The sequence below is a fragment of the Oncorhynchus mykiss genome, chromosome 8 (assembly GCF_057628025.1).
Source record: "Oncorhynchus mykiss isolate SJ-2025 chromosome 8, ASM5762802v1, whole genome shotgun sequence".
In the NCBI taxonomy this organism is placed as follows: Eukaryota; Metazoa; Chordata; class Actinopteri; order Salmoniformes; family Salmonidae; genus Oncorhynchus; species Oncorhynchus mykiss.
Window position 1 is genome coordinate 3,159,953 of NC_143029.1, and position 22,494 is coordinate 3,182,446.

Here is a 22,494-nt window from a genome sequence, read left to right on the forward strand (position 1 = left end):
TCTACCTTCTAACCTCTACCTTCAACCTTACACCCTCTACCTTCTACCTTCTACCTTCTAACCTCTACCTTCAACCTTACACCCTCTACCTTCTACCTTCTACCTTCCAACCTCTATTTTCAACCTTCCACCCTCTCTCTACCTTCTAACCTCTACCTTCAACCTTACACCCTCTACCTTACACCCTCTACCTTCAACCTTACACCCTCTACCTTCCACCCTCTACCTTCAACCTTATACCCTCTACCTTCTAACCTCTACTTTCCACCCTCTACCTTCTACCCTCTACCCTCTACCTTCTACCCTCTACCTTCCACCCTCTACCTTCTACCCTCTACCTTCTACCCTCTACCTTCTAACCTCTACCTTCTACCCTCTACCTTGTAACCTCTACCTTCAACCTTATACCCTCTACTTTCTAACCTCTACCTTCAACTTTACACCCTCTACCTTCCACCCTCTAACTTCAACCTTACACCCTCTACCTTCCACCCTCTACCTTCTAACCTCTACCTTCTAACCTATACCTTCTAACCTCTACCTTCAACCTTACACCCTCTACCTTCTACCCTCTACCTTCCAACCTCTATCTTCAACCTTCCACCCTCTCTCTACCTTCTAACCTCTACCTTCAACCTTACACCCTCTACCTTACACCCTCTACCTTCTAACCTTATACCCTCTACCTTCTAACCTCTACCTTCAACCTTACACCCTCTACCTTCCACCCTCTACCTTCTAACCTCTACCTTCTACCCTCTACCTTCTAACCTCTACATTTTAAACTCTACCCTCTACTTTCTACCTTCTAACCTCTACCTTCAACCTTACACCCTCTACCTTCTACCTTCTACCTTCCAACCTCTATCTTCAACCTTCCACCCTCTCTCTACCTTCTAACCTCTACCTTCAACCTTACACCCTCTACCTTACACCCTCTACCTTCATCCTTTTACCCTCTACCTTCTAACCTCTACCTTCAACCTTACACCCTCTACCTCACACCCTCTACCTTCAACCTTACACCCTCTACTTTCCACCCTCTACCTTACACCCTCTACCTTCATCCTTTTACCCTCTACCTTGTAACCTCTACCTTCAACCTTATACCCTCTACCTTCTACCCTCTACTTTCTAACCTCTACCTTCTACCTTCTAACCTCTACCTTCTACCCTCTACCTTCTACCTTCTGCCCTCTACCTTCTACCCTCTACCTTCTCCCTTCTAACTTTTACCCTCTCTTCTACCCTCCATCCCCTACCGTCTAACATCTACCCTCTACATCTACTTTATACTCTCTTCCCTCTAACCTCTCATCTACCCTGTCCTTTACACTCTACCCTCTACTCTCCCCTCTAACCTCCCCTCTACCCTCACTTAGGGAAAGGGGGGATACCTCTACTACTCTCTTCCCTCTAACCTCTCATCAACCCTCTCCTATACCCTCTACCCTCTCCCCTCTCCCCTACACTGTGTGTGTGTGTGTGTGTGTGTTTAAGGGTGTCGTCGATGACTCAAGCACAATGACAGCATTACCGGTCTTTTTGTGAGACTGTCACTCACTGTTTAGTGGCACCTTTAGTCTGACTCGCCATCAACACACACACACACACACGGATGAATAAACCAACGTCATCTGGGCCTGGCTGGACTATACACCATCGTGTGTGTGTGTGTTATGCAACCTTAAAGTGGCATTGTGTTGGTGCCAAGGCCACTTACACACATTATATTGGTGCCAAGGCCTCTTACACACATTAAATTGTCCCAAGGCCCCTTACACACATGGGCCCCTTCCTTTAACAATGGGACACACACACACTATGAGGCTTCCTCCCATCCAGTGCCATCCATAGTGTCAACAGGAAAAGGGTCCAGGAGAGAACCTCCAGTAGGCTTCCATACCCTGCTCATCTCTCTCTACCTCACTGTCTCTGTCTCTGTCTCTGTCTCTCTCACTCTCTCTATTCCTCTCTTCTCTTTCGCTCTTTTCTCTCTCTCCCATACCCTTCTCTCTCTCTCTCTCTCTCTCTCTCTCTGTCTCTCTCTCTCTCCCATACCCTTCTCTCTCTCTCTCTCTCTCTCTCCCATACCCTCTCTCTCTCTCTCTCTCTCTCTCTCTCTCTCTCCCATACCCTTCTCCCTCTTCTCTCTTTCGCTCTTCTCTCTCTCTCCCATACCCTTCTCTCTCTCTCTCCCATACCCTTCTCTCTCTCTCTCTCTCTCTCTCTCTCTCTCTCTCTCTCTCCCATACCCTTCTCTCTCTCTCTCTCTCTTTCTCTCTCCCATACTCTTCTCCCTCTTCTCTCTCTCACTCTCTTTTCTCTCTCTCCCATACCCTTCTCTCTCTCGCTCTTTTCTCTCTCTCCCATACCCTTCTCTCTCTCTCTCTTCTCTCTCTTTCCCATACCCTTCTTTCTCTCTCTCTTCTCTCTCTTTCCCATACCCTTCTCCCTCATCTCTCCTCTCTCTTCTCTCTCTTTCCCATACCCTTCTCCCCCTTCTCTCTCTCTCTCTTTTCTCTCTTTCCCATACCCTTCTCCCTCTTCTCTCTCTCTCTCTTCTCTCTCTTTCCCATACCCTTCTCCCTCTTCTCTCTCTCTCTCTTCTCTCTCTTTCCCATACCCTTCTCTCTCTCTCTCTCTTCTCTCTCTTTCCCATACCCTTCTCCCTCTTCTCTCTCTCTCTCTTCTCTCTCTCCCATACCCTTCTCCCTCTTCTCTCTCTCTCTCTTCTCTCTCTTTCCCATACCCTTCTCTCTCTCTCTCTCTTCTCTCTCTTTCCCATACCCTTCTGTCTCTTCTTCTTCTCTCTTGGTCTGGACTACACCTACTATTGACTGAGAAACAGAAGCAGTGCATATCAGGCTGATGGGTAAGTTTGACCATAATGCATATTACTTCACCATCACTTTAACCATCACTTTACCATCACATTAACCATCACTTTAACCATCACTTCACCATCACTTCACCATCACTTTAACCATCACTTTAACCATCACTTTACAATCACTTTAACCATCACTTTACAATCACTTTAACCATCACTTTAACCATCACTTCACCATCACTTTAACCATCACTTTAACCATCACTTTAACAATCACTTCAACGTCACCATAACTTCACCATCAATTTACAATCACTTCACCATCACTTTAACCATCACTTTACAATCACTTTAACCATCACTTTAACCATCACTTTACAATCACTTTAACCATCACTTTAACCATCACCTCACCATCACTTTAACCATCACTTTAACAATCACTTGACCGTCACCATCACTTCACCATCAATTTACAATCACTTCACCATCACTTTAACCATCACTTTAACCATCACTTTAACCATCACTTTACAATCACTTTAACCATCACTTTAACCATCACTTTAACCATCACTTTAACCATCACTTTACAATCACTTTAACCATCACTTTAACCATCACTTTAACCATCACTTTAACCATCACTTTACAATCACTGCACCATCACTTTAACCATCACTTCACCATCACTGCACCATCACTTTAACCATCACTTCACCATCACTTTACCACGCTAGCAGGTAAACTTATCAACTTTACTTAACATTCAGTTTACCATTATTTTACCATCATCATCATCCCGCGATCACTCTAGTCCAGTATGATTGTCCTCCATGTGGTCTTCAGATGGCTGTAGAGGCCGATCCAGGTCGGTCTTCAGATGGCTGTAGAGGCCGATCCAGGTTGGTCTTCAGATGGCTGTAGAGGCCGATCCAGGTTGGTCTTCAGATGGCTGTAGAGGCCGATCCTGGTTGGCTTCAGATGGCTGTAGAGGCCATCCTGGTTGGCTTCAGATGGCTGTAGAGGCCGATCCAGGTCGGTCTTCAGATGGCTGTAGAGGCCGATCCAGGTTGGTCTTCAGATGGCTGTAGAGGCCGATCCAGGTTGGTCTTCAGATGGCTGTAGAGGCCGATCCTGGTTGGCTTCAGATGGCTGTAGAGGCCGATCCTGGTGGGTCTTCAGATGGCTGTAGAGGCCGATCCAGGTTGGTCTTCAGATGGCTGTAGAGGCCGATCCAGGTGGGTCTTCAGATGGCTGTAGAGGCCATCCTGGTTGGCTTCAGATGGCTGTAGAGGCCGATCCAGGTAGGTCTTCAGATGGCTGTAGAGGCCGATCCAGGTGGGTCTTCAGATGGCTGTAGAGACCGATCCAGGTGGGTCTTCAGATGGCTGTAGAGGACGATCCTGGTGGGTCTTCAGATGGCTGTAGAGGCTGATCCAGGAGACACATATTTTGGTGCCGTTCGGGCAGGGGTGAGTGCTGGTTGGGCTTTCCTGTTGAAAGATTCTCTCTATGTGTAGCTGCCCCGATTAACATATATTTGGTGTAGTGAAGCCCCAACGTGGATGTTTTTGTCTGTTTAGTGCAGTTTCATCCCAGTTGTGTCTGTTTAGTGCAGTGTCCTGTCAGCTGTGTCTGTTTAGTGCAGTGTCCTGTCAGCTGTGTCTGTTTAGTGCAGTGTCCTGTCAGCTGTGTCTGTTTAGTGGAGTGTCCTGTCAGCTGTGTCTGTTTAGTGCAGTGTCCTGTCAGCTGTGTCTGTTTAGTGCAGTGTCCTGTCAGCTGTGTCTGTTTAGTGCAGTGTCCTGTCAGCTGTGTCTGTTTAGTGCAGTGTCCTGTCAGCTGTGTCTGTTTAGTGCAGTGTCCTGTCAGCTGTGTCTGTTTAGTGGAGTGTCCTGTCAGCTGTGTCTGTTTAGTGCAGTGTCCTGTCAGCTGTGTCTGTTTAGTGCAGTGTCCTCCCAGCTGTGTCTGTTTAGTGCAGTGTCCTGTCAGCTGTGTCTGTTTAGTGCAGTGTCCTCCCAGTTGTGTCTGTTTAGTGCAGTGTCCTCCCAGCTGTGCCGGTTTAGTGCAGTGTCCTCCCAGTTGTGTCTGTTTAGTGCAGTGTCCTCCCAGCTGTGTCTGTTTAGTGCAGTTTCATCCCAGTTGTGTCTGTTTAGTGCAGTGTCCTCCCAGCTGTGTCTGTTTAGTGCAGTGTCCTCCCAGCTGTGCCGGTTTAGTGCAGTGTCCTCCCAGCTGTGTCTGTTTAGTGCAGTGTCCTCCCAGCTGTGCCGGTTTAGTGCAGTGTCCTCCCAGCAGTGTCTGTTTAGTGCAGTGTCCTCCCAGCTGTGTCTGTTTAGTGCAGTGTCCTCCCAGCTGTGCCGGTTTAGTGCAGTGTCCTCCCAGCTGTGTCTGTTTAGTGCAGTGTCCTCCCAGCTGTGCCGGTTTAGTGCAGTGTCCTCCCAGCAGTGTCGGTTTAGTGCAGTGTCCTCCCAGCAGTGTCTGTTTAGTGCAGTGTCCTCCCAGCTGTGTCTGTTTAGTGCAGTGTCCTCCCAGCTGTTGGAGGTGATGTGGAATTTCTTATGTTTTTTTATTTCATACTGTCTTTGCGGCTTTTATTTTGCTCGCCTGGGAGGACGCGACCCGTTTCGGGAGGTGTGAGTTGGGCATCCGGATGACATGGCCATGGGAATTGGTGTTGTATTATAGTTGTGGTGATGCTGTTTCCAGTATGTGCTGGTACTGCGTTAGCCAGGATCCAGTATGTGCTGGTCATGTTGTCAGTCTGGTGTAGAAGGATTGTTCTACTCGGTTATATCAATGAAGGATGTAGGTAATGTTGTCAGTCTGGTGTAGAAGGATTGTTCTACTCCGTTATATCAATGAAGGATGTAGGTCATGTTGTCAGTCTGGTGTAGAAGGATTGTTCTACTCCGTTATATCAATGAAGGATGTAGGTAATGTTGTCAGTCTGGTGTAGAAGGATTGTTCTACTCCGTTATATCAATGAAGGATGTAGGTAATGTTGTCAGTCTGGTGTAGAAGGATTGTTCTACTCCGTTATATCACCAGCTGGGTTTTCTGTGTGCAAGGACTTTCGAATATTCGTTTTATTTCTTGCATGGTGGTGGTAAATGTTGCTTCATAAAGAAAGGAAGCATATTTTCTCCGTTTTTGTCCATCTTCTCCACATTAAATCGAGTTAAGGAGTCATTTAGAGTTTTTTTGTTGTTGCCTTTATTCAACTTGGTAAGTCAGTTAAAGAACAAAATCGTATTTACAATGACGGCCTACCAAAAGGAAAAAAGGCCTCCTGCAGGGATGGGGGCCTGGGATTAAAAATAAAAATACAGTGCCTTGCGAAAGTATTCGGCCCCCTTGAACTTTGCGACCTTTTGCCACATTTCAGGCTTCAAACATAAAGATATCAAACTGTATTTTTTTGTGAAGAATCAACAACAAGTGGGACACAATCATGAAGTGGAACGACATTTATTGGATATTTCAAACTTTTTTAACAAATCAAAAACTGAAAAATTGGGCGTGCAAAATTATTCAGCCCCTTTACTTTCAGTGCAGCAAACTCTCTCCAGAAGTTCAGTGAGGATCTCTGAATGATCCAATGTTGACCTAAATGACTAATGATGATAAATACAATCCACCTGTGTGTAATCAAGTCTCCGTATAAATGCACCTGCACTGTGATAGTCTCAGAGGTCCGTTAAAAGCGCAGAGAGCATCATGAAGAACAAGGAACACACCAGGCAGGTCCGAGATACTGTTGTGAAGAAGTTTAAAGCCGGATTTGGATACAAAAAGATTTCCCAAGCTTTAAACATCCCAAGGAGCACTGTGCAAGCGATAATATTGAAATGGAAGGAGTATCAGACCACTGCAAATCTACCAAGACCTGGCCGTCCCTCTAAACTTTCAGCTCATACAAGGAGAAGACTGATCAGAGATGCAGCCAAGAGGCCCATGATCACTCTGGATGAACTGCAGAGATCTACAGCTGAGGTGGGAGACTCTGTCCATAGGACAACAATCAGTCGTATATTGCACAAATCTAGCCTTTATGGAAGAGTGGCAAGAAGAAAGCCATTTCTTAAAGATATCCATAAAAAGTGTTGTTTAAAGTTTGCCACAAGCCACCTGGGAGACACACCAAACATGTGGAAGAAGGTGCTCTGGTCAGATGAAACCAAAATTGAACTTTTTGGCAACAATGCAAAACGTTATGTTTGGCGTAAAAGCAACATGATGGGAAGTTGATGGAGCCAAATTGATGGGAAGATGGATGGAGCCAAATACAGGACCATTCTGGAAGAAAACCTGATGGAGTCTGCAAAAGACCTGAGACTGGGACGGAGATTTGTCTTCCAACAAGACAATGATCCAAAACATAAAGCAAAATCTACAATGGAATGGTTCAAAAATAAACATATCCAGGTGTTAGAATGGCCAAGTCAAAGTCCAGACCTGAATCCAATCGAGAATCTGTGGAAAGAACTGAAAACTGCTGTTCACAAATGCTCTCTATCCAACCTCACTGAGCTCGAGCTGTTTTGCAAGGAGGAATGGGAAAAAATGTCAGTCTCTCGATGTGCAAAACTGATAGAGACATACCCCAAGCGACTTACAGCTGTAATCGCAGCAAAAGGTGGCGCTACAAAGTATTAACTTAAGGGGGCTGAATAATTTTGCACGCCCAATTTTTCAGTTTTTAATTTGTTAAAAAAGTTTGAAATATCCAATAAATGTCGTTCCACTTCATGATTGTGTCCCATTTGTTATTGATTCTTCACAAAATAATACAGTTTTATATCTTTATGTTTGAAGCCTGAATTGTGGCAAAAGGTCGCAAAGTTCATGGGGGCCGAATACTTTCGCAAGGCACTGTATATATAAAATACGTCAAAGCCTTTGTAGCAGAGAATGTTTTATATACTCCACGGAGGACATCTATCAGTAAATACCCTCTTGGATCCACATGTTTTATATACTCCACGGAGGACATCTATCAGTAAATACCCTGTTGGATCCACATGTTTTATATACAATGGTACTACATTCCCATTGGATGGTAAGATGAAACAACTCAATATCGCCATCTGCCGGTGTTTTCGGTGACCTGGTTTGTTAAATAATGTGGAGCTGATAAGAGGTCTTGTTTAAGCTGTCGAGGCTCTGCTCTCAACGAAAACTTTCTTTCTTTCCTTCCCACCTCTACTTGTTGAGTCAGTCCGTTGCTCTGATCTGCTCTGGGGGAAAATAGGTAACATGATAAGATGAGGACCACTACGGAACTAAAAGGTTGGTGTCGAAAAGGAAAAGTTATTTGAATGTTTGCCTCGGGCTTGTTGATAAGGATGGATCTTAACAGCATATTTCACTTTTTTTGTTCTTTCTATAAAACGTTTCTGCTAACATCTGAGATAGTTTTGCTGTTGCTATGACCTCTATGCTATACCTCTGTCCTGGATCCACTATTGTTTTATTAACTTGGGTATTAACATGAACATCGATTGATTGGGGATTAAACGAATACTTCTGACCCGAGAATCTATTTGAAAAAGATGCGTGTTGCATAATGCGAACAGCTGTTAGGCAAAGGTAGCAGAACATATATTCCAGCCGAGTGATATTGTCTCGTCAATGTCACTCGAAATTACTGTTTTTTTTTCTTCCAGCTTTAATCTGAAGGATAAACTTTCTCTGTCTCTGCCCTGGCCTAGGATTGAAGGCATGACCGAGGAAAGTAAATGATTTAGGCGAGATACCAGGTGAAGTCGTTATGAAACCTTCCCAAAACTGAGACAGACAGCCAGCGTTGGAAATATTCCGTTATGTAAATGTGCATAACAGCACTCTGTCCCTCCTCAAAACAAAAGAACGGTTCATTACATTTCATTAGTTAGTTGTTATATCATCACAATGTTGGTGTTTTGTGCTTAAGACCCAGAACAATCAATGTCCTATTTATTTGACACCCGGCGGTTTTTTCTCCTCCTTTGCCCTTTCCCGTTGGGTTCGTGATCTGAATGTAGGAGAGCTTGTATTTTTCCAGCGGCTTGTCTTGGCATTTGTCCGCTCAACCCTCCTCCTCCTCCCAGCCCTCTCCGCTAACGCCGCTCCTCCCTAGTCTTTTGTAGGCTATATCAGGGAACATGCGTCACCGGGAGACACTTTTATCGAAGTTGTATTAAGAATTGTCCAGAGAGTGAAGTTGACATGACCAGAAGGACCGGAAGGATATCACTTTCTTTCTCACTGATACACCGGGCAGCTCCACGGTACAGGCTACAGGTTCCTCACTTGTCATTCTGTCTCGTGCGTTTCCTTGCGTGTGTGTGTGTGTGTGTGTGTGTGTCCAGGGACAACTTTCAATTATTCACACTTAACACAGAGGTAAGTCTGTGATGTAATGTGTACGCTATCGACTTTTAATTTGTTTACCGTACCAGGTTACTATAGGTTATGTTCTCGTGGTGTAAATATATTTTCATTCATATAAAATGAAGTTAGTTGTAATTTGGCAGCACATTTGGATGGCATTAGAATATATCTGTTTGGTTTTATATTAACCCTAAATACATAGTTTACTCTCGGTCTACAATGACCATTGTAAAATCTGAACATGTCACACAGCTGATGCCGGTGCTCTGGAAAATTCCTGCAACTCTTGTTTGCAATTTGCACAATAGTTCATAGTTCTTTCAGCTGGCTATGGACGTAGGACTCTTCCCTCCCCTTTATTTTGTTACGCTGTACTCTGATGCCTATATGCCGACCTTGGGGCGCGGTAGATATCGAGCGTCCGTTTGAACGCAAACGCCTTCGTAGCTGAAACGCGGACTTGTTAACCAACGTCACCGTCTACCGCGCGAAACGCATGTTTAATGCCGCATTCATGTGCCAATCGGAACTAGGAAACTCTGAAACGTCCGACTTGCAAACGGATTGTAGTTAAACAGGTGACACGTTCAACGAATCAGCAAAGTATGACACTCGAACAACGCCCTCCCGGTGCGGCTCCACGTCCTTGTGGGGTCCCTCCTCTCTTTCCTGTGCTATAGAAGTAGTTCAACACAAAGCCCTTACAGTACAGTAGCGCTCTGAACTACCTCAGAGCAGGAGTTTAACCCTGGGATTTTATCAGACAGATTATAGCCTGCAACCATGACAATAATAAGAGAGAGAGACTGGTCTTTGTTGATGACCTATTCCAAAACAGGAGGACTAGGAGCTTTAATCACTGGTAGGATTACTAGAGAGAGAGAATATATTTTACTGTGGGGTTTCCACATTTTACTGTGGGTTTTACACCTTTTACTGTGGGTTTTCCATCTTTTACTGTGGGTTTTCCACCTTTTACTGTGGGTTTTCCATCTTTTACTGTGGGTTTTCCACCTTTTACTGTGGGTTTTCCATCTTTTACTGTGGGTTTTCCATCTTTTTCTGTGGGTTTTCCATCTTTTACTGTGGGTTTTCCATCTTTTACTGTGGGGTTTTCCACCTTTTACTGTGGGTTTTACACCTTTTACTGTGGGATATCCATCTTTTACTGTGGGGTTTCCACCTTTTACTGTGGGGTTTCCACCTTTTACTGTGGGGTTTCCACCTTTTACTGTGGGGTTTCCACCTTTTACTGTGGGTTTTCCATCTTTTTCTGTGGGGTTTCCACCTTTTACTGTGGGGTTTCCACCTTTTACTGTGGGGTTTCCACCTTTTACTGTGGGGTTTCCACCTTTTACTGTGGGTTTTCCACCTTTTACTGTGGGGTTTCCACCTTTTACTGTGGGGTTTCCACCTTTTACTGTGGGGTTTCCACATTTTACTGTGGGTTTTCCACCTTTTACTGTGGGGTTTCCACCTTTTACTGTGGGGTTTCCACCTTTTACTGTGGGTTTTCCATCTTTTACTGTGGGTTTTACACCTTTTACTGTGGGATATCCATCTTTTACTGTGGGGTTTCCACCTTTTACTGTGGGTTTTCCATCTTTTACTGTGGGTTTTACACCTTTTACTGTGGGATATCCATCTTTTTCTGTGTGTTTTTACACCTTTTCTGTGGGTTTTCCATCTTTTACTGTGGGATATCCACCTTTTACTGTGGGTTTTCCACCTTTTACTGTGGGTTTTCCATCTTGTACTGTGGGTTTTACACCTTTTACTGTGGGATATCCATCTTTTTCTGTGGGTTTTTACACCTTTTCTGTGGGTTTTTACACCTTTTTCTGTGGGTTTTACACCTTTTACTGTGGGTTTTACATATTTTACTGTGGGGTTTACACCTTTTTCATGTTTTCCCCTTCTCTTTTGGTGTTCTTTCTTGCAGCTTTCATGAAACAGAGAAGAATGGGGCTGAATGACTTCATTCAGAGGCTGGCCACGAGTAACTCATTCACCTGCAAACAGTGAGTAGCTATGGCCTGACTCAAACACAAATGGAAAGCTTTAGAACTACTGTGTAATGTAATATAATGATCATGTAACTAATGTGTAATGTAATATAGTGATCATGTAACTACTGTGTAATGTAATATAATGATCAATGAACTACTGTGTAATGTAATGATCCTCATGTCTGATGATTTATGCATATTTGTCTCTGTTTTGCTTTATTAAGGATTTTCATTAGGATTGTATATTGAATAAGGCTATATCTAAATTCTCTCTCTCTCTCTCTCTCTTCCTCCTCTCTCTCTCTCTCTCTCTCTCTCTCTCTCTGTCTCTCTCTCTCTCTCTGTCTCTCTCTCTCTCCCCCCTCTCTCTTTCTCCCCCTCTCTCTCTCCAGTCCTGAGGTTCAGTCCATCGCCAACTTGGCTCCCCAACAACAGGAGGCTGAGCTAATGAATGCAAATCCCTCTCCTCCTGTAAGTATGAATGAATGTATGTAACTGTGTGTAAATGCACCACATTATATAATATACAACATCTTGATTTGGAAACATGGACCTATATGCATGTTTGTTTGCTGGTGTCCTGTGTGTATTTCAACAGGTGTTTGTGTGTCCTGTGCGTATGTCGATGTGTGTGTGCAGTGTGTATGTCGATGTGTGTGTGTAGTGTGTATGTCGATGTATGTGTGTGTAGTGTGTATGTCGATGTGTGTGTGCAGTGTGTATGTCGATGTGTGTGTGCAGTGTGTATGTCGATGTGTGTGTAGTGTGTATGTCGATGTGTGTGTGTAGTGTGTATGTCGATGTGTGTGTGCAGTGTGTATGTCGATGTGTGTGTGTGTAGTGTGTATGTCGATGTGTGTGTGCAGTGTGTATGTCGATGTGTGTGTAGTGTGTATGTCGATGTGTGTGTGCAGTGTGTATGTCGATGTGTGTGTGCAGTGTGTATGTCTATGTCGACTATGTTGAATTCTGCTGTGTTTACCTTGTAACTCAGTGTCTACTGCATTTATATACAGTGCCTTGCGAAAGTATTCGGCCCCCTTGAACTTTGCGACCTTTTGCCACATTTCAGGCTTCAAACATAAAGATATAAAACTGTATTTTTTTGTGAAGAATCAACAACAAGTGGGACACAATCATGAAGTGGAACGACATTTATTGGATATTTCAAACTTTTTTAACAAATCAAAAACTGAAAAATTGGGCGTGCAAAATTATTCAGCCCCTTTACTTTCAGTGCAGCAAACTCTCTCCAGAAGTTCAGTGAGGATCTCTGAATGATCCAATGTTGACCTAAATGACTAATGATGATAAATACAATCCACCTGTGTGTAATCAAGTCTCCGTAATCAAGTCTGTTGTGAAGAAGTTTAAAGCCGGATTTGGATACAAAAAGATTTCCCAAGCTTTAAACATCCCAAGGAGCACTGTGCAAGCGATAATATTGAAATGGAAGGAGTATCAGACCACTGCAAATCTACCAAGACCTGGCCGTCCCTCTAAACTTTCAGCTCATACAAGGAGAAGACTGATCAGAGATGCAGCCAAGAGGCCCATGATCACTCTGGATGAACTGCAGAGATCTACAGCTGAGGTGGGAGACTCTGTCCATAGGACAACAATCAGTCGTATATTGAACAAATCTGGCCTTTATGGAAGAGTGGCAAGAAGAAAGCCATTTCTTAAAGATATCCATAAAAAGTGTTGTTTAAAGTTTGCCACAAGCCACCTGGGAGACACACCAAACATGTGGAAGAAGGTGCTCTGGTCAGATGAAACCAAAATTGAACTTTTTGGCAACAATGCAAAACGTTATGTTTGGCGTAAAAGCAACACAGCTGAACACACCATCCCCACTGTCAAACATGGTGGTGGCAGCATCATGGTTTGGGCCTGCTTTTGTTCAGCAGGGACAGGGAAGATGGTTAAAATTGATGGGAAGATGGATGGAGCCAAATACAAGACCATTCTGGAAGAAAACCTGATGGAGTCTGCAAAAGACCTGAGACTGGGACGGAGATTTGTCTTCCAACAAGACAATGATCCAAAACATAAAGCAAAATCTACAATGGAATGGTTCAAAAATAAACATATCCAGGTGTTAGAATGGCCAAGTCAAAGTCCAGACCTGAATCCAATCGAGAATCTGTGGAAAGAACTGAAAACTGCTGTTCACAAATGCTCTCCATCCAACCTCACTGAGCTCGAGCTGTTTTGCAAGGAGGAATGGGAAAAAATTTCAGTCTCTCGATGTGCAAAACTGATAGAGACATACCCCAAGCGACGTACAGCTGTAAACGCAGCAAAAGGTGGCGCTACAAAGTATTAACTTAAGGGGGCTGAATAATTTTGCACGCCCAATTTTTCAGTTTTTGATTTGTTAAAAAAGTTTGAAATATCCAATAAATGTCGTTCCACTTCATGATTGTGTCCCACTTGTTGTTGATTCTTCACAAAAAAAATACAGTTTGATATCTTTATGTTTGAAGCCTGAAATGTGGCAAAAGGTCGCAAAGTTCAAGGGGGCCGATTACTTTCGCAAGGCACTGTACCTACTGTATGTTTAAAATGTCATCTAATCGCATCACATAGTCCAATACTACTGTTGTTCAGGGTGTATATGATATCTGTAACCTCCTCTCTTCTACAGCCCAGTCCCTCCCAGCAGATGAACCTGGGCCCGTCCTCCAACCCCACAGCCAAGCCCAGTGACTTCCACTTCCTGAAGGTGATAGGGAAGGGTAGCTTCGGGAAAGTCCTCCTAGCCAGGCACCGAACAGACGACCAGTTCTACGCTGTTAAGGTGCTGCAGAAGAAAGCCATCCTGAAGAAGAAAGAGGTACCTGGAAACAGACAGACAGACAGACAGACAGACAGAAGGGAGACAGAGGGGAGACAGACAGAGAGACAGACAGACAGAGACAGAGGGGAGACAGACAGACAGACATAAGGAGAGAGGAGAGACAGACAGACATAAGGAGTGAGGACAGACAGACAGACAGACAGACAGACAGACAGACAGACAGACAGACAGACAGACAGACAGACAGACAGACATAAGGAGAGAGGACAGACAGACAGACAGACAGACACTATGACCTCTAACCCTGTTCCTGTTCCCTTTGTTGACCTCCAGGAGAAGCACATCATGTCAGAGAGGAATGTCCTGTTGAAGAACATTAAACACCCCTTCCTAGTGGGACTACACTACTCCTTCCAGACAGCTGATAAACTCTACTTTGTGCTGGACTACATTAACGGAGGAGAGGTGAGGAGACACACTGATATGGAAGGGGGGAGGGACAGAGAGGGAGAGTGTGTGTGCCTGTGTAATGGGACTTATTTCCTGTGATTGTTAGAGAAGGGAGGACATTATAAAATATGGTCTCTTAAGGAAGCTCCAACCCATTCCCCCTCCCCCTCCCTCTCTCTCTCTCTCTCTCCCCTCTCACCCCCCTCCCTCTCTCTCTCTATCTCTCTCTCCCTCTCTCTCCCCCCTCTCTCTCTTTCTCTCTCCCCCGCCCTCTCTCTCTCTCTCTCTCTCTCTCTGTCTCTGTCTCTGTCTCTCTCTTTCTCTCTCCCCCGCCCTCTCTCTCTCTCTCTCTCTCTCTCTCTCTCTCTCTCTCTCTCTCCCCCCTCTCTCTCTCTCTCCTCTATCTCTCTCTCCCAACTCTCTCCCCCCTCTCTCTCTCCCCCACCCTCTCTCTTTCTCCTGTCTTCCTCTGGAGTTGATATTTTCTATGATACTGTGGCTGCAGCATCGAAGCTCTGTATGTGCACACCTCAATTGTACAATGAAGATCAATGAAGATCACATGTGAACCCTTCTCTCTCTCTCCTTCTCTCCCCTCTCTCTTCTCTCTCTCCTCTCCCTCTCTCTCTCTCTCTCTCTCTCCTTCTCTCCCCTCTCTCTCTCTCTCCTTCTCTCCCCTCTCTCTCTCTCTCCCTCTCTCTCTCCTCTCCTCTCTCTGCTCTCTCTCCTCTCCTCTCCCTCTCTCTCTCCTCTCCTCTAGTTGTTCTACCATCTCCAGAGGGAGAGACGTTTCTTAGAGCCCCGGGCCAGGTTCTATACAGCGGAGATCTCCAGTGCCCTGGGCTACCTCCACTCTCTAAACATCGTGTACAGAGACCTGAAGCCTGAGAATATTCTACTGGACTCTCAAGGACACATCATACTCACGGACTTCGGCCTCTGCAAGGAGAACATAGAACAGAACGGAACCACGTCGACGTTCTGTGGAACACCAGAGGTAAGGAACACCTGGAGGATGTTTGGTGGTTGTTGTTGGGTATGATTGTGGTATTTGCTGGTGATGATTGCCATTGATATAATATAGTATGTTTTTCTCTCTCTCCCCCTCCTCCTCACCCCCCCCCCTCTCTGTCTCTCTCCCCTCCCTCCTCTCCCCCTCCTCTCTCCCTCGTCTCCCCCTCCCTCCCTCCCTCCCTCCCTCCCTCCCTCCCTCCCTCGCTCCTCTCCCCCTCCCTCCCTCCCTCCCTCCCTCCTCTCCCCCTCCTCCTCATCCCCCCCCTCTCTGTCTCTCTCCCCTCCCTCCTCTCCCCCTCCTCCCTCCCTCCCTCCCTCCCTCCCTCCCCCCCTCCCTCCCTCCCTCCCTCCCTCCCTCCCTCCCTCCCTCCCTCCCTCCCTCGCTCTTCTCCCCTCCCTCCCTCCCTCCCTCCCCTCCTCCCCTCCCTCCCTCCCTCCCTCGCTCTTCTCCCCCTCCCTCCCTCCCCTCCTCCTCCCCCTCCCTCCCTCGCCCCCCCCCCCCCTCCTCCCCCCTCCCTCTCTCCCTCTATAGTACCTAGCTCCAGAAGTGTTACACAAGCAGCCATACGACAGGACGGTCGACTGGTGGTGTTTAGGAGCCGTGCTTTATGAGATGCTGTATGGCCTGGTGAGTACACAACTTGTCATGAATTTAAAAAGGGGACTTTTAAATTCATGATATAAAGCCATTAACTGTTGAAGAATATAACTTATAAAAGCCTCATGAGCTTATTTCAACTGTCTTAACTCATCAGAAGCCAATGTACACGTTTGTTTAAATCCATTGTACCATTGTCTGCCTTCTGGTTATAGCAGCACCATGTGTCTAACTGCTACCTGTCTCTCCTCAGCCTCCGTTCTACAGTCGTAACACAGCAGAGATGTACGACAACATCCTGAACAAGCCCCTGCAGCTCAAACCCAACATCTCTAACGCTGCCAAGCACATACTGGAGGGACTGCTGCAGAAAGATCGCACACAACGACTGGGACACAGCCACGACTTCGTAAGTGTTGGTGAGAGAGGAAAACAGAGAGAGAAACAGAGCGAGAGAGACACAGAGAGAGACAGAGTGAGAGAGTGGGGGACAGAGAGAGAGAGAGAGAATGAGTGAGAGAGAGAGGGACAGAGAGAGAGAGAGAGAGAATGAGTGAGAGAGAGAGGGACAGAGAGAGAGAGAGAGAGAGAGAATGAGTGAGAGAGTGAGAGGGACAAAGAGAGAGAGAGTGAGAGGGACAAAGAGAGAGTGAGAGGGACAAAAAGAGAGAGTGAGAGGGACAAAGAGAGAGAGTGAGAGGGACAGGAAGTGTGTGTGTAGATTACACTTGTAATTATGTATCTAAGACTTTCCTCTCTCTCTCTCTCTCAGGAGGAGATCAAGAACCACATGTTCTTCTCCCCCATCAACTGGGATGACCTGACCGCTAAGAAGCTCACCCCCCCTTTCAATCCAAACGTGGTACGTTCCCGTCAATAGCACAACATACAGGACACGTTCCAGTACATTCCCTTCAATAGCACAACATACAGGACACGTTCCAGTACGTTCCCTTCAATAGTTTGTTCATACATTCACTTCAATAAATCACATTTATTGAATCTCTCTCTCTCTCCAGACGGGCCCTAACGACCTTCGCCACTTTGACACGGAGTTCACAGACGAACCCGTCCCCTCATCCATTGGCTGTTCCCCTGACTCCTCCCTCATCACTGCCAGCATCAAGGAGGCAGCCGAGGCCTTCCTAGGGTTCAGCTACGCTCCTTCCATGGACTCATACCTGTAGGCCAGAACTCTAGAGGGCATCCTATAGACTCATGATAGACCAGAACCCTAGAGGGCATCCTATAGACTCACGATAGACCAAAACCATAGACTCCTATAGACTCATGATAGACCAGAACCATAGACTCCTATAGACTCATGATAGACCAGAACCATAGACTCCAATAGACTCATGATAGACCAGAACCATATACTCCCATAGACTCCCATTGACTCCCATAGACTGCTATAGACTCCTGGCTATACACCTCCATGAATTATTACCTATGGGACACATCATAGACATTCCTATGAATTTACTAACTAGGACGGACTCCCCATGTCACCATGTCAGACTCACTACACACAACCTCTTCCCTCTCCATGATGGACTTGTACCCCCCTCAGACCCCACCCAAATCCTAACCCAGAGTGGAGGTTATTTTACACGTCTCAGGCAGCTTTACGCACCCCGCACCCCCCACCCCCCTTTCCTCCTCCTGACACCCCTCTCTCTCCATCACACTCGTCCATTCTGACTCGTCCTGTCCCCCACTGATGGCTCATGGCTGTGGGTGGATCTCTATGGGTCTGTCCCAAATGGCACCATGTTCCGTAGTGAACCACTTGTGACATCCTCACACACCGCTCCTCATGGGTTAAATCCGTTGCCACGGCGATGACACACGATTGGTTTGTTTGTCTTTGTCAGTGAGAATGGATTGGTTGTGTGGTGGTCCATGGGAGGTGCACCACCATAGAGACCGCACAGGATTGGTTGTCTGGAGGTTGGTGAGAGTGACGGCACAGGATTGGTTCCCTTGTAGTCAGTGGGAGTGTCTGAATGAGGCAGTATCACACTGTTGTCCCTGATTGGTTGGTCTGTCATGACATGACCTGCTCACGGATTCCGACGCTGAAACGTCTCGACAGGTTCTGTTGTCTCTTCACCCCGGATCACGTCAACTGAAACGGGACTTAGAGGATGATTCATTTATTCATTTAATGATGATTGGTTAATTGATTGATTGATTGATTGTGGTGAGGAAGAAAGCGAAGCTGCTAGTATCTACGGTTCTGTATCTAAGTTCTGTTTTAAAGAACCTGGACCGATACAAAGAGGACATGGATCGCATCCCAAATGGCACCCTATTTGCCATATATAGTGCATTACTTTGGGATACAGATGTGATGGACAGAATGCTTTGTGGTGTTGAGATCCGTCCGGTCCCCTAGACCCTACTCCCTACCCCCTACCCCCTACTCCCTACCCCCTACTCCCTACCCCCTACTCCCTACCCCCTACCCCCTACTCCCTACCCCCTACTCCCTACCCCCTACTCCCTACCCCCTACCCCCTACCCCTACTCCCTACCCCCTACTCCCTACTCCCTACTCCCTACCCCCTACTCCCTACCCCCTACTCCCTACTCCCTACCCCTACTCCCTACCCCCTACCCCCTACTCCCTACCCCCTACTCCCTACTCCCTACCCCCTACTCCCTACCCCCTACCCCCTACTCCCTACCCCCTACTCCCTACCCCCTACTCCCTACCCCCTACTCCCTACCCCCTACCCCCTACTCCCTACCCCCTACTCCCTACCCCCTACCCCCTACTCCCTACTCCCTACCCCCTACCCCCTACTCCCTACCCCCTACTCCCTACTCCCTACCCCCTACCCCCTACTCCCTACCCCCTACTCCCTACCCCCTACCCCCTACTCCCTACTCCCTACCCCCTACTCCCTACTCCCTACTCCCTACCCCCTACCCCCTACTCCCTACCCCCTACTCCCTACCCCCTACCCCCTACCCCCTACTCCCTACCCCCTACTCCCTACCCCCTACTCCCTACTCCCTACCCCCTACTCCCTACCCCCTACCCCCTACCCCTTACTCCCTACCCCTTACTCCCTACTCCCTACCCCTTACTCCCTACTCCCTACTCCCTACTCCCTACTCCCTACTCCCTACCCCCTACTCCCTTCCCCCTACTCCCTACCCCCTACTCCCTACCCCCTACCCCCTACTCCCTACTCCCTACCCCCTACCCCCTACTCCCTACTCCCTACCCCCTACCCCCTACTCCCTACTCCCTACTCCCTACCCCCTACTCCCTACCCCCTACTCCCTACCCCCTACTCCCTAATCTTCCCGTCTCCTCTTGATGATGTAACAATGCTCCAACGTTGTCTGAACTCAACATTCCATTTTAATATCGCTGTATGTGATAGTTAAATGCTATATTTAAGTTTGTTTGTATATGTGGAGTCTATTTGTGTACTAGTTTTAATATATATGTAACAGGAAACTAAAAGTATGTTTAAATAATGTATTTTAACTATTCATGTTAAATGTACTGTATATTGTTCAGGTTTGTTCTTCGATGTCACCATGTTCAGTCTGCAATAAAAAGTCTGCTGTTGTTACATCAGGAGTGGTGCCATTGGTTTTACCCTGCAGCTTAGACCAGATATTTATGGGAGAAGTTTTTAAGTGAGCAGTAGACATTGGTCTGAAGCTGGAAAAGAAAGGAAATTCACATGAGCACCACAATGCCTACTCCACCCATGTTCTACCAAGGTTTACCAGCACCAAAATGCCTACTCCACCCATGCTCTACCAAGGTTTTCCAGCACCACAGCTTCGACCTACTACAGAAGCTGCGTTGTTCTCTTGTACTTCAGACAATGTAGGCAGGTTGCTTAGAATTCAAACCTTCTCAAACAGCATAATTCCTACTCCCACAGTAATGGGATTTGTACCCCATACAAGGTAATGCATTGCATTATTCCCACCCCACACTAAGACATTACCCCATTCCACTCTCTTTTCAAGCTTAGTTTTTATACAACACCATCAGGCTTGATTGGGTGAGCTGTTTTCAACTAACGTGGTGGCTGCCTGTATTTCCTTAAACCTTTATTTTAGCAATAAATATATTTCATGACATTTTTTGTTGTTCAGTAGATACAGGACGTGGTGTAGGTAGAGACATAACAACATGTGGTGGTGTCAGTAGATACAGGATGTGGTGTAGGTAGAGACATAACAACATGTGGTGGTGTCAGTAGATACAGGACGTGGTGTAGGTAGAGACATAACAACATGTGGTGGTGTCAGTAGATACAGGACGTGGTGTAGGTAGAGGCATAACAACATGTTGTCGTGTCAGTAGATACAGGACGTGGTGTAGGTAGAGACATAACAACATGTGGTGGTGTCAGTAGATACAGGACGTGGTGTAGGTAGAGGCATAACAACATGTTGTCGTGTCAGTAGATACAGGACGTGGTGTAGGTAGAGACATAACAACATGTGGTGGTGTCAGTAGATACAGGACGTGGTGTAGGTAGAGGCATAACAACATGTTGTCGTGTCAGTAGATACAGGACGTGGTGTAGGTAGAGACATAACAACATGTGGTGGTGTCAGTAGATACAGGAAGTGGTGTAGGTAGACATAACAACATGTGGTGGTGTGTTGGACTCAGTCTCTCAGATAGACACAGAGGTCTACAGAGCCTGTCTCCATTCCTGAGTTCTGGAACCGTTAGGGTACCTGTGTAATATTGACATAAACTCAGAAACATTTTTTCTGATAACATGGTCCTGTTATATTAATTTCTGTGCTGATCAATGGACAGTTCATTACCTCTATCAATTTTAATATGTAGCTTAAAGTAATGTGTATTTTTATTTAGTTTTGCAATAATGCACATTGACAATGGGCCTAAAATGTTTTAAATACATACAGTCTGATGATAACCCACTGTATATTCCTCACTCAATATTAGGAAGGTGTTCTTAATGTTTTGTACACTCAGTTCAGGTGGGTTGAGAGAAGGCCAAAAGTGTGCAAAGCTGTCATCAAGGCAAAGGGTGGCTCTGAAGAATCTCAAATATTAAATATATTTTGATGTGTTTAACACTTTTTTGGTTACTACATGATTCCATATGTGTTATTTCATAGTTCTGAAGTCTTCACTATTATTCTACAATGTAGAAAATAGTCAAAATAAAGAAAAACCCTGGAAATAGTAGGTGTGTCCAAACTTTCGACTGGTACTGTATGTAATTTTATCACCAAGTTAGCATGACATTTAGACTGTGCACAGGAACATTTTAGTATCACGCCATAACATATCTATCTTACATTGAGGTGGGTGAATGGATTATGAATGACAGTCACCCATCAGTCACACCCTGATCTGTTTCACCTGTCCTTCTGCTTGTCTCCACCCCCTCCAGGTGTCACTTATTTTCCCCAGTGTATGTATTTCTGTGTTTCCTGTCTCTCTGTGCCAGTGTATTTATCCCTGTGTTTCCTGTCTCTCTGTCCCAGTGTATTTATCCCTGTGTTTCCTGTCTCTCTGTCCCAGTGTATTTATCCCTGTGTTTCCTGTCTCTCTGTGCCAGTGTATTTATCCCTGTGTTTCCTGTCTCTCTGTCCCAGTGTATTTATCCCTGTGTTTCCTGTCTCTCTGTCCCAGTGTATTTATCCCTGTGTTTCCTGTCTCTCTGTACCAGTGTATTTATCCCTGTGTTTCCTGTCTCTCTGTCCCAGTGTATTTATCCCTGTGTTTCCTGTCTCTCTGTACCAGTGTATTTATCCCTGTGTTTCCTGTCTCTCTGTACCAGTGTATTTATCCCTGTGTTTCCTGTCTCTCTGTACCAGTGTATTTATCCCTGTGTTTCCTGTCTCTCTGTGCCAGTGTATTTATCCCTGTGTTTCCTGTCTCTCTGTACCAGTGTATTTATCCCTGTGTTTCCTGTCTCTCTGTACCAGTGTATTTATCCCTGTGTTTCCTGTCTCTCTGTGCCAGTGTATTTATCCCTGTGTTTCCTGTCTCTCTGTACCAGTGTATTTATCCCTGTGTTTCCTGTCTCTCTGTACCAGTGTATTTATCCCTGTGTTTCCTGTCTCTCTGTGCCAGTGTATTTATCCCTGTGTTTCCTGTCTCTCTGTACCAGTGTATTTATCCCTGTGTTTCCTGTCTCTCTGTACCAGTGTATTTATCCCTGTGTTTCCTGTCTCTCTGTGCCAGTGTATTTATCCCTGTGTTTCCTGTCTCTCTGTACCAGTGTATTTATCCCTGTGTTTCCTGTCTCTCTGTACCAGTGTATTTATCCCTGTGTTTCCTGTCTCTCTGTGCCAGTGTATTTATCCCTGTGTTTCCTGTCTCTCTGTACCAGTGTATTTATCCCTGTGTTTCCTGTCTCTCTGTACCAGTGTATTTATCCCTGTG

General features: G+C 45.9%; 1 protein-coding gene across 5 annotated transcripts; it reads left to right on the forward strand.

The window, feature by feature from the left end:
* Nucleotides 1-2,200: 2,200 nt before the first annotated feature.
* LOC110529254 (serine/threonine-protein kinase Sgk1) lies at nucleotides 2,201-19,675 on the forward strand. 5 transcript variants are annotated; one of them, XM_036973348.2, is made up of 10 exons: nucleotides 2,201-2,875; nucleotides 11,148-11,226; nucleotides 11,607-11,685; nucleotides 13,865-14,053; nucleotides 14,351-14,482; nucleotides 15,228-15,464; nucleotides 16,014-16,109; nucleotides 16,333-16,488; nucleotides 16,852-16,941; nucleotides 17,099-19,675. In XM_036973348.2, the coding sequence occupies exons 1-10, from the start codon at nucleotides 2,872-2,874 to the stop codon at nucleotides 17,264-17,266; spliced, it is 1,230 nt and encodes a 409-aa protein (XP_036829243.2). In that variant the 5' UTR covers nucleotides 2,201-2,871; the 3' UTR covers nucleotides 17,267-19,675. The 5 variants fall into 5 exon arrangements, with proteins under 5 accessions (XP_036829243.2, XP_036829241.2, XP_036829244.2 ...); XM_036973346.2 differs by lacking the exon at nucleotides 2,201-2,875 and adding an exon at nucleotides 7,938-8,122; XM_036973349.2 differs by lacking the exon at nucleotides 2,201-2,875 and adding an exon at nucleotides 8,883-9,217.
* Nucleotides 19,676-22,494: the final 2,819 nt, after the last annotated feature.

Bases quoted from the DNA above. Each gene is read 5' to 3' on its own strand.
- LOC110529254 (XM_036973345.2), top strand. From the start codon at position 9,989: ATGACAATAATAAGAGAGAGAGACTGGTCTTTGTTGATGACCTATTCC. The intron at 14,054-14,350 runs GTACCTGGAAAC...GTTGACCTCCAG, and splicing joins CCATCCTGAAGAAGAAAGAG to GAGAAGCACATCATGTCAGA. The intron at 15,465-16,013 runs GTAAGGAACACC...CTCCCTCTATAG, and splicing joins CGTTCTGTGGAACACCAGAG to TACCTAGCTCCAGAAGTGTT.